Raw genomic sequence first — 12654 nt, 5'->3', positions numbered from 1 at the left:
ATACGCGGAAGGCCAGATTTGAAAGGCGATGCCCAAATTTAAGGGTTGCTCCATTCAAAGTGCACATCTTGAATGAAGGCGCGCACTGACAGACTAAAGTCGAGGAGAAGAAGGCTGTGCAGCCAGAATCAGAATTTTTTACTTAAGCACTTGGGAGAATAGGGCCGGAAGCTAACATCTACCTTAATTGTATAAGGTGCAATTGTATAGTGCAATTATATAGTGACTATTACTGATTACCCAAAGAGAAACCAGTCGTAAGCAATGGTCAAATAGAGGATCTGGGCCGGCTCCAGACTGGCGTGCACAGCACCATCCTGTGAAGATGACATTTAATTATTGACACCAGTTTGATTAAAAAGAGAGTATAATGTATCATTCAATGAGTCTACAAAGACATAGTAGAATACAGTATAGCATCATATAGCATAGTAGAATATAGTCACACAGTATAGTAGAATGTAGTAGTAGAGTAAAGTAGCATATAGTATAGCAGAATATAGCAGTTCAATAAAGTAGAATATACAGTAATAGCACAGTATGGCAGCATATAGCACAGAAGAACATAGTAGTACATAGTAGCATTGTAGAATCTAGAAGTACAATAAAGAAGAATAGTAGATAGTGGTATAGTATAGTAGCATCTACCACCCTCCTGGCCTTTATTCTTACGTTATTAGCAAATCTTCTGAGTTACATTCTGACTTGGTGACTAATGCAGATAATATCGGTATCATGGGTGATTTTAATATTCGTAGGAATAATCTGTTAGACCCTCCAAGCGTGGCGCTCCTGACTATTATAGGCAGTTGTGGTCTTACACAAATACGAGAACCCACTCATCGCAACGGTAACGCCTTGGATCCCGTTTTAGTCCAGGGTGTTGCCACATCTAAAGTCATGGTACTCCCACATACCAAAGGAATGTCCGATCACTACCTCATAAAAGTTGAAGTTATGACCCATTGTCAATGTTCTGATAATGAAAAAGGATTTAGCATCCATAATATTAGCGTTGCGACAACCACAACTCTTTCAGGCCTACTGCCCTCAGTAATGGCACAGTTCCCCAATTATGTGGGCTCTATCGATAAATGAAAAAGAAGCGCACCTCCTGGTTCACGGGAGAAATCAGAGCTCTCGACCAAACTAAAGGTTTTCCGTCAAACTTGGAATGATAGTTTAATAACCTACACACCTTTGCCTAAGCTAAAACATATTACTACTCCAATCTTATTCGTCTCAATAAAAATGATCCTAAATATTTGTTTAACACAGTAGTATTGTTAACACAACAAGGACCTTCTACCAGTAGCTCCAACCACTCGGCTGACGACTTAATGCACATGTTTTCTAAGAATATTGAGCTCATTAGAAACAAGATTAAAGACACCACGTCCCAGCTCCAACTGGATTCTATATATGTATGCATTACGGCAAATGCTCAGCGAAAAAATCTCTCATTTTGAAGAGGTAACGTTGGAGAAACTCTTGCGACTTGTTAACGGGACTAAACAAACATGTCTACACGACTTACTTCCTGGGAAATTTATTAAGGAGTTGTTTGTATTATTAGGACCATCCATCCATCCATTTTCTACCGCTTATTCCCTTTGGGGTAGCGGGGGGCGCTGGAGCCTATCTCAGCTACAATCGGGCGGAAGGCGGGGTACACCCTGGACAAGTCGCCACCTCATCGCAGGGCCAACACAGATAGACAGACAAGATTCACACTCACATTCACACACTAGGGCCAATTTAGTATTGCCAATCAACCTATCCCCAGGTGCATGTCTTTGGAGGTGGGAGGAAGCCGGAGTACCGGAGGGAACCCACGCAGTCACGGGGAGGACATGCAAACTCCACACAGAAAGATCCCGAGCCCGGGATTGAATCCAAGACTACTCAGGACCTTCGTATTGTGAGGCAGATGCACTATCCCCTCTTCCACCGTGCTGCATCAGTGCTAAATATTATCAACTTATCACTCTCATTTGGTACTGTTCCCCCAGCATTTAAAACAGCAGTTATTCGTCCTCTGCTTAAAAGACCTAACCTCGACCCTGACTTTCTTCTTAACTACCGGCCGGTGTTGCACCTCCTGTTTAACTCTAAAATCTTTGAAAAAATGGCTGCACGGCAACTAAATGAACATTTAGCGTCTAACAATATTTTTGAACTTTTTCAGCCAGGTTTCAGAGCTAATCATTCTACTGAGACAGCTCTTGCAAAAGTGACGAATGATTTGTTGCTAACTATGGATAGCTACGGATGGCCTTGAAACCATTAACCACAACATTATTTTAGACCGCATCAAATCACGTATGGGTATGTCAGAATGAGCTTTTTCCTAGTATAGCTCCTATCTCATTGAAAAGACGCACTGCGTACCCCAGAACAATGTAACTTCTGCGTACATTAAGGTTTAGCTGCAAGATCCCACAAGGATCGGTTCTTGGTCCTGTACACTTAAGCAACTATATGCAGTCGCTCGGCGTAATTATACGCAAATATGGTGTGACATCCAACTTTACATGCCATTTAGGTGCGATTAAGTTTTTTTTGTTTCTTACGCACAAAATATCAAAAAGTTTAAAACCATCTTATGTTGTTGACGATATTGTGCCATATGGCTAGTCCCGAAATCTACGTTCCAAAAACGTCGGCTCATTAGTGACTTCCAGAGCCCAATAAAAGTCTGCAGGCTCGAGAGCGTTTTCTAATCGGGCACCAGTAATCTGGAATGCCCTACCAGCAATAGTTAGAGATTGTACATCAGTAGAAGCATTCAAGTCCCACCTTAAAACTCATTTATGTATATGGCTTAGCTTTTAAATAGACCCCTTTTTGGACCAGTTGATCTGCCGCTTTTCTGCTTTGTCACCCTCTCTCCTGCCTGGAGAGGATAGCAGGTGGCCGTGGTTAATTTGTGGCAAGGTACCAGTGAAGGTGTTAGCTGACCCGAAATGAGAACCGAGATGGACCACTCTTTGGACCACTCATCCATGCAAAGCTATAGACATCTCTGCGAAGCTGACCGGATGAGACTGGAAGACGACTCACTGCCCCCATGACTATCTGTTGGTTTCTTTTCTTGATGGACTGGACTCCCACTTAATTAGTTTATCAATGATTTAATTTAAAATATCTGGTGCAGCTGGGATAGGACAGGGATAAGGACAAGCGATAGAAAACGGATGGATTGAATTATACACTTGGGGGCGGCGTAGCTCAGTTGGTAGAGCTGCCGCGCCAGCAACTTGAGGGTTACAGGTTCGATTCCAGCTTCCGCCATCCTAGTCACTGCCGTTGTGTCCTTGAGCAAGACACTTTAACCATCTTGCTCCCAGTGCCACCCACACTGGTTTAAATATAGTTTAATTGTAGATAATGGGTTTCACTGAGTAAAGCGCTTTGAGAGAAAAAGCGCTTTATAAATATAATTCACTTCAATTCAACAACTGTACCCACTCAGCATCCGGTGCAGCCGGTCACTCTGGAAGGGATTCCCTACTTCTGAGATCCCTTTCAAGGTTTCTTATTTTTCCCCATCTGGGTTTTTTTTTTTTTTTAGTTTTTCCTTGCCCAGATGTGGGTTTAGATCAGGGGATGTCGAGACACTCGTGATTAAGAGCTACATGAATTCAATTTGATTGATTGATATAGTGGCATATAAACTTACTGCCCAAAGAGACAGCCTGAGAAGAGAAACAAAGAGAGGAGTTCGATCCCAGCCTGATATGCAGTGCACAAGAAGACCATTGTCATCTGTAAAAAAGAAAATATGTACGTTAAATCCAAATTTATATTTCAAATGTAATGATTTCATTGTATTATTATTCATTGTGACTCCCTGCAAATATTTATTATAGGCAAACCTGCAAGCCACTAGCAGCTACCTATTTGTATTAAATGTCAATGCATTCAGTCATGCGGCTGCCCATGTCCATGTTGAACATTGGATTACATGCTGACTTGATCATGTTTACAAGGATATCAACAGTACAGTGTACTCTCCTCACTGTGCGGTTCACTTGCTATGGTCTCAGGTATATAATACAATTTCAAATGATACCACTATGGCAACTAAAGCTATTTTACCTATGTTTGCTCGCACACTATTGGATGATGGCGACCAACCTGAGCACCGTGTTCAACCCCTGATATCTGACTGACCATTGCATCAGTCTCCTCTGTTAGCAGTGTTGCTCTGTTGTGTATTAGTGACATTTCTGTATACTAATCATAATTATTTATCTATGATGTCGCCTAAAGGAACAAGCTTTGGCTAGCTTCAAAGCCATTAGTCTAAGTCAGCGCTTTTGATTGATTGATTGATTAAGAAGTTTATTGACATCTTAAAGAATTGAATCCATATAATGCTTTAAAAAGGCAAATGGATGGCACAAAAAGCCAAAAGGCTTGTTTCCATTGTGGTCCATTAAATATTCATCATATTTGATACATTCAATAATAAAAGATATATAACCTGTAACATGTATACAAAAAAATTACATGAAAAAAATTGATAAATTATGTACATATACACAGTATACATGTCAGCTGATCTGAAAAACAATATATACAAAAAATGGGAGGGGGGGGGTATATACACTATGTACATGACACTATGTACATGACTGTGCACATGTTGACTCCAAGAGTGTGCAAAACAGAATGAGAAAATATATATTCACTATAACCACATATAAACCTGTTTGATGCTTCGAAGAGTTGCTGGGGAACAAATTTTGGTTCGGATCAGGTAGAAGTTGAGCTGAGCCATGATTTTATGGCAGTTTTAAAATTTAGTAGGGAAGTTCGAATTTTAAGGTCTGTTGGCAGTGCATTCCACTGTGGTGGCAAAATAGTAGAATGCATTTTTTCCCATGAGAGCTGAATCTGAATCTATCTTGGTTACATAAATAAAGGAGTAAAATATGTACAATGAAACCTCGATTTGCTAACTTTATGATTTTACAAATTTTGAAGATGCATTCATTCTGTGTCCCGACCGCAGCCATTTTGTTCCGCAGGGCGCAGCATTTTTGGAAAGGCCCAGCCCTCCATGTCAGTTGCTGTGCAGTAGAGTACACAACTAGTCACTTCTTCGTACTTCAGCATGTGTGAATTTTCTGTGTTTTTTTCGCTTTTTAACATGTTTTGTTTATTTTGCTAACTTAATAGGAGTCCCCCTAATAAAAAAAGCGTGAAAAAAAGGAGGGAAAGTCTATTTGTGAAGACTACATTAATGGCACTTGCAAGTATGGACAAATTTACTCCGTACCACAGCCAGTTTTAATTGTGATGAGACCTGACTTTTCTGGAAAAAGATGCCAAAATACTGTCATTCGGTACAGAAATGTATGTTGAAATGTTCAAGTATGGAACCAGCTTTGGCACAGCTGTGTACTGATTTCCCACACTTTGCACATTTCAAGTGAGGGCTAGGAAGTAGTTTACTTGACAGCTGACCAAAAGGTAAGGCATTCGGCCTGGAAATGGACATTTAGTAGTTGCTCGCCGTCTCTGCCACCCGCTCTCGTGTACATCTGCGGCTGTGCCCCGCCAATGGTGACGTAAATGGACAAAGTCAAGCGGGTAAGATGACAGCAGTGCCATTGTTCAGTAGAGATAAGAATGTTTAATCAAGCTGGAGTTTTAATGTTGTACTTCTAGATAATAAGGAACAATTCTAAACATTAAATATTCATATACTTTAAATTCTTAGGGTTTGATTTACAAAAATCCAAACACCACGCGCTAAACATAAAATTGCTTGTTGTACGAGTGGGCGTGTTGCGTGTGACCTACTAACACTGCATGTGCAGTTGAAAAGTGGTGCAGACCGCCTTATTTAAATGACAATTTTGCGTGCATACGGCGCTTTCACCACGGAGACGTTCATTTTCTGCACATTCATGTTATCATGCTCCGACCTATGTGTTGAACTGGTGGCACTAATCTGTAATTAGTAACACCTTTTTTGAATCGCAACCTGGACAACAGAAACATATGCACACGATCGGCCATCAGTGTGTGAACGTGTGTGTGAATGGGTGAAGGTGATGTATAATGTAAAGCGCTTTGGGCATCATTCCAGGTATAGTAAAGCGCTATATAAATACAGACCATTTACACGGACACTTAATTATGTGTGCAAGGCTGTGAATCACATTACCAGCAAATTTGTGCATCTGGAATGAGATGCGTATTTTCATTCAGGAGATATATTTTAGTAGTATCTTTCCTAAATTAAAAAAACGAACCACAAAAAAAAAAATGCCAGCAGACACCAAAACGCATCAATTGAAATAATTTTAATCAGCCCGTTGCATAAATGATCCAGCAGCAATAAAATTATTAGAGATGTCCGATAATGGCTTTTTTGCCGACATCCGATATTCCGATATTGTCCAACTCTTAATTACCGATTCCGACATCAACCGATACCGATATATACAGTCATGGAATTAACACATTATTATGCCTAATTTTGTTGTGATGCCCCGCTGGATGCATTAAACAATGTAACAAGGTTTTCCAAAATAAATCAACTCAAGTTATGGAAAAAAAATGCCAACATGGCACTGCCATATTTATTATTGAAGTCACAAAGTGCATTCTTTTTTTTAACATGCCTCAAAACATCAGCTTGGAATTTGGGACATGCTCTCCCTGAGAGAGCATGAGGAGGTTGAGGTGGGCGGGGTTGAGGGGAGGGGGGGGCGATGTTTAGGGGGGTTGGGGGTAGCGGGGGGTGTATATTGTAGCGTCCCGGAAGAGTTAGTGCTGCAAGGGTTTCTGGGTATTAGTTCTGTTGTGTTTATGTTGTGTTACGGTGCGGATGTTCTCCCGAAATGTGTTTGTCATTCTTGTTTGGTGTGGGTTCACAGTGTGGCGCATATTTGTAACAGTGTTAAAGTTGTTTATACGGCCACCCTCAGTGTGACCTGTATGGCTGTTGACCAAGTATGCGTGGCATTCACTTGTGTGTGTGAAAAGCCGTACATATTATGTGATTGGGCCGGCACGCAAAGGCAGTGCCTTTAAAGGGGAACATTATCACCAGACCTATGTAAGCGTCAATATACAGGTAAAAGCCAGTAAATTAGAATATTTTGAAAAACTTGATTTATTTCAGTAATTGCATTCAAAAGGTGTAACTTGTACATTATATTTATTCATTGCACACAGACTGATGCATTCAAATGTTTATTTCATTTAATTTTGATGATTTGAAGTGGCAACAAATGAAAATCCAAAATTCCGTGTGTCACAAAATTAGAATATTGTGTAAGGGTTAAATTTTGAAGACACCTGGTGCCACAAACTAATCAGTTGATTAACTCAAAACACCTGCAAAGGTGCTTTAAATGGTCTCTCAGTCCAGTTCTGAAGCCTACACAAACATGGGGAAGACTTCAGATTTGACAGCTGTCCAAAAGGCAACCATCGACACATTGCACAAGGAGGGAAAGACACAAAAGGTTATTGCTGAAGAGGCTGGCTGTTCTCAGAGCTCTGTGTCCAAACACATTAATGGAGAGGCAAAGGGAAGGAAAAACTGTGGTCAGAAAAAGTGTACAAGCGATAGGGATCACCGCGCCCTGGTCAAGATTGTGAAAAAAAACCCATTCAAAAATGTGGGGGAGATTCAGAAGGAGTGGACAGCTGCTGGAGTCAGTGCTTCAAGATCCACCACCAAGAGACGCTTGAAAGACATGGGTTTCAACTGCCGCATACCTCGTGTCAAGCCACTGTTGACCAAGAAACAGCGCGAAAAGCGTCTCACCTGGGCTAAGGAAAAAAAGAGCTGGACTGCTGCTGAGTGGTCCAAAGTCATGTTTTCTGACGAAAGCAAATTTTGCATTTCCTTTGGAAATCGAGGTCCCAGAGTCTGGAGGAAGACAGGAGAGGCACAGGATCCACGTTGCCTGAAGTCTAGTGTAAAGTTTCCACCATCAGTGATGGTTTGGGGTGCCATGTCATCTGCTGGTGTCGGTCCACTCTGTTTCCTGAGATCCAGGGTCAACGCAGCCGTCTACCAGCAAGTTTTAGAGCACTTCATGCTTCCTGCTGCTGACCTGCTCTATGGAGATGGAGATTTCAAGTTCCAACAGGACTTGGCGCCTGCACACAGCGCAAAATCTACCCGTGCCTGGTTTACGGACCATGGTATTTCTGTTCTAAATTGGCCCGCCAACTCCCCTGACCTTAGCCCCATAGAAAATCTGTGGGGTATTGTGAAAAGGAAGATGCAGAATGCCAGACCCAAAAACGCAGAAGAGTTGAAGGCCACTATCAGAGCAACCTGGGCTCTCATAACACCTGAGCAGTGCCAGAAACTCTTCGACTCCATGCCACGCCGCATTAACGCAGTAATTGAGGCAAAAGGAGCTCCAACCAAGTATTGAGTATTGTACATGCTCATATTTTTCATTTTCATACTTTTCAGTTGGCCAACATTTTTAAAAATCCCTTTTTTGTATTAGCCTTAAGTAATATTCTAATTTTGTGACACACGGAATTTTGGATTTTCATTTGTTGCCACTTCAAATCATCAAAATTAAATGAAATAAACATTTGAATGCATCAGTCTGTGTGCAATGAATAAATATAATGTACAAGTTACACCTTTTGAATGCAATTACTGAAATAAATCAAGTTTTTCAAAATATTCTAATTTACTGGCTTTTACCTGTATACCTTGATGTTGCAGAAAAAAGACCATATATTTTTTTAACCGATTTCCGAACTCTAAATGGGTGAATTTTGGCGAATTAAACGCCTTTCTAATACTCGCTCTCGGAGCGATGACGTTACAACGTGGCGTCACATCGGGAAGCAATCCGCCATTTTCTCAAACACCGAGTCAAATCAGCTCTGTTATTTTACGTTTTTTTGACTGTTTTCCGTACCTTGGAGACATCATGCCTCGTCGGTGTGTTGTTGGAGGGTGTAACAACACGAACAGGGACGGATTCAAGTTGCACCAGTGGCCCAAAGATGCGAAAGTGGCAAGAAATTGGACGTATGTTCTGCACACTTTACCGACGAAAGCTATGCTACGACAGAGATGGCAAGAATGTGTGGATATCCTGCGACACTCAAAGCAGATGCATTTCCAACGATAAAGTCAAAGAAATCTGCCGCCAGACCCCCCATTGAATTTGCCGGAGTGTGTGAGCAATTCAGGGACAAAGGACCTCAGTAGCACGGCAAGCAATGGCGGCAGTTTGTTACCGCAGACGAGCAAGCTAAACCCCTTATCGACCCGAGTCTGCTGACATCAACTCCAAAACTGGACAGATCAGCTTTCAGGAAAAGAGAGCGGATGAGGGTATGTCTACAGAATATATTAATTGATGAAAATTGGGCTGTCTGCACTCTCAAAGTGCATGTTGTTGCCAAATGTATTTCATATGCTGTAAACCTAGTTCATAGTTGTTAGTTTCCTTTAATGCCAAACAAACACATACCAATCGTTGGTTAGAAGGCGATCGCCAAATTCGTCCTCGCTTTCTCCAGTGTCACTGGCTGTCGTGTCGTTTTCGTCGGTTTCGCTTGCATACAGTTCAAACCGATATGGCTCAATAGCTTCAGTTTCTTCTTCAATTTCGTTTTCGCTACCTGCCTCCACACTACAACCATCCGTTTAAATACATTCGTAATCTGTTGAATCGCTTAAGCCGCTGAAATCCGAGTCTGAATCCGAGCTAATGTCGCTATAGCTTGCTGTTCTTTCCGCCATGTTTGTTTGTGTTGGCTTCACTATGTGACGTCACAGGAAAATGGACGGGTGTTTATAACGATGGTTAAAATCAGGCACTTTGAAGCTTTTTTTTAGGGATAGCGTGATGGGTAAAATTTTGAAAAAAACTTCGAAAAATATAATAAGCCACTGGGAACTGATTTTTAATGGTTTTAACCATTCTGAAATTGTGATAATGTTCCCCTTTAAGGTTTATTGGCGCTCTGTACTTCTCCCTACGTCCGTGTATCACTCCGTGCAGCAGCGTTTTAAAAAGTCATAAATTTTACTTTTTGAAACCGAAACCGATAATTTCCGATATTTTAAATTATAAATGAAAATTGTTGAATAGACGATGTGCGTAATATTTTTTATGTCTTGTATTTTGTCACACACACATAGGACCGAGGATTCTCGTCTGTCCAGCACGAGCACAGATCCTGCAGCCATGTGTGAAACTGTCAGTTTGCACGTCCTTCTGACACTTCCTAAATAAAACGCCAAATAGTCCTTGCATAACGGTGATGAGTGTTGATAAATCACATTGCGCGTGCTGAATAATTTTATTTGCATTTTCTCCTCCCAGTATTGTGGCCGTTTTGATGATCAGCATATATTTTGCATATTAATGAAAACACAGATGCAAAATGTATTGCACGCCTTTTTCTGCTCACTTAACAGACGCAATCCGATATGCACATGTTTAGTAGATCAGCTTTGCGTGTTGCGAGTTTGCACATGTTTTAGTACACGCAAACCTTTAGTAAAGCAGGCCCTTAGTGTTGAACTTGTACTTTTCTTAAAATACACACTGTAAACCAAGGGTGTCCTTAATGAAGGCCAGGGGACATTTTTGGCCCACAGCTTTTTTTTTTTATTGTACCGCAACTTACTGTAAATATAAAATGTGTTAGTAATTAGATGTTTTATTTGATGTTACATTCATTCGCATTGCCACCATTAATATAAAACATATATGGCTTATAATACAGTACATTGAGATAAATACAAACTTCAATGCAACTTTTTTTTTTTAAGTGGCCCCCACATTATGTTTTGCTGTTTCTTACCTAAAAATGAACTGAACTGTAACCTTAACACCAATGTACGTACCGACTTGTATTAATGTTATTTTTATTCAAAACAAATGCATAAACTTCAACGTGGCTTTCAAACTTTTGGATTTCTAAGGATGCAGCCCATCACAATGTATCGAGTACAACCAGCTTATATGCTGCGACGTTACAGGGGAGCATAACTTGCAATAGTTCAATGACTTGAGGCTCCAGAACAAACTAATGCATGGTTGGGGCACAAGAAACCTCCTGCAAGAAAACTTGGAACATTCAACATACAGATATCGGAATGCTGAATGTGAAAGAGCAGTTAATAAATGCATATACTTTGCAAGTAATTACCCTTCTTCTTTTTCATGTCTTTGTATTTTTTTCCTCACTATTGATGTGAAATGGGTCCTAAATTGTATTCCTTATGGTCTGAGAAATGTCTTAAACTTGACTCGTTTAAACCCTGAATTAATATTTTTATTTGATTGAGTGAAAAAAAAAAAGGAATCAAATACCTGTGACACAATTAGTCAGTAAATGTGTGACAAAACAAAGCATACCATCACTGTTGATGATATGCAGCAGCAGCTTCAGGTAGTTTTGTGTCTGCTCCACCAGATCCCATGACTGAAAACACACAAGCAGGGAAAACATACAAAAGGCTCAACAAGGAACAAGTGACATGTTTAATTAATCATGCATCAATATAATTTTCCATTGATTGTTGAAATCCAATATAGATGTGGAATTGCATATCTAAAAGGGGTTATATTATGATTGTTTTCTATATTCTAACACTTTCTTGTTACATAGATACATTACATAACATGTAATGGTGGTTCTTTGGTGAACATTTTGCATAAATTATGTTTTTACAGACCATCTTCAAGTCGCTTTCTGATTATCTCTTCAAGTTGTGGGTGGCATGGCTCAGATGGTAGAGTGGCCATGCTAGCAACTTGAGGGTTCCGCGTTCCGCCATCTTAATTACGACCGACGTGGCTTTGGGCAAGACGCTTCACGCACCTCGTGGTTAGTGCCTTGCATGGCAGCTTCCACCATCAGTGTGTGTGAATGCATGTGTGAATGGGTGATTGTGACATGTGATGTAAAGTGTTTTGGGTATCGTGCAGGCAAAGTAAAGCGCTATATAAATAGAGACCATTTACGTGCCAACGCTCCCCTCCAGGCTAAGCCTCCCACCCTGTAAGCTGTGTTGTAGTTTTTAGCGCTTACATATGGAGTCTACTGACGGATTAAGTTAGAATCATACGCTACTTAGTATTAGAAATGGCAACAGCGGAGGATGCATGTGCATGTGCGAGCCAGTCTGCCCCACAACAAGAGGATAGAGAGACGTAAGGAACTTATTGACAACACTACAACTTTGAACTACAACTGAATAAAAATGGCGGACTTTGCGTAAAGCTTTTAGGGTAAACATATACCATATATGGCAGACCTCGGCAAATTAAAGCCTGTTAAGCTTTTTTATCTGGCCCGCCGAACATTCCCAAATAATTTTTTTAGATCTTTAAGATGGAAAGTGTAGCTGCCATTATGATGTGCAGTGATGTTTTCTAATGACCGTAAGTCTTGAAGTATACAAAGTATTTCAATGGTTGGAATCTGCACTTCTGCATGATATACTAGTTACTATGGTCATCTAATTAGTTACTATGGTCATCCAATTAGGTACTATGATAATCTAAGTCACAGCAGCTCAGACGAGGCACCAAGCAGTGTGGGTGCGGAGCGTTTCCACAGTGTCAGCCTGAAATGAGGGTGTCAGGGTCAGACGCGGAAGGAGATTTTTACAACAAAGTTCTAAAA

The 12654-nt window shown here is 40.7% G+C and overlaps 1 protein-coding gene across 2 annotated transcripts in view; it reads right to left on the bottom strand.

Moving 5' to 3' along the window:
* mtmr14 (myotubularin related protein 14) overlaps positions 1 to 12654 on the bottom strand; it is a 70970-nt gene that overhangs the window by 13348 nt on the left and 44968 nt on the right. For both annotated transcript variants that reach the window (XM_061937910.2, XM_061937919.2), the window contains 3 exons: positions 11382 to 11448; positions 3683 to 3768; positions 241 to 317 (listed from right to left, as the gene is read on the bottom strand). In XM_061937910.2, coding sequence (XP_061793894.1) covers positions 241 to 317; positions 3683 to 3768; positions 11382 to 11448 — 230 coding nt within the window. The remainder of the gene's footprint in view (positions 1 to 240; positions 318 to 3682; positions 3769 to 11381; positions 11449 to 12654) is intronic.

Source organism: Nerophis lumbriciformis, linkage group LG03 (genome assembly GCF_033978685.3).
Source record: "Nerophis lumbriciformis linkage group LG03, RoL_Nlum_v2.1, whole genome shotgun sequence".
Lineage (NCBI taxonomy): Eukaryota > Metazoa > Chordata > Actinopteri > Syngnathiformes > Syngnathidae > Nerophis > Nerophis lumbriciformis.
Note: the sequence above shows the minus strand (reverse complement) of the source record. Positions and strands in the feature narration are given on the sequence as shown.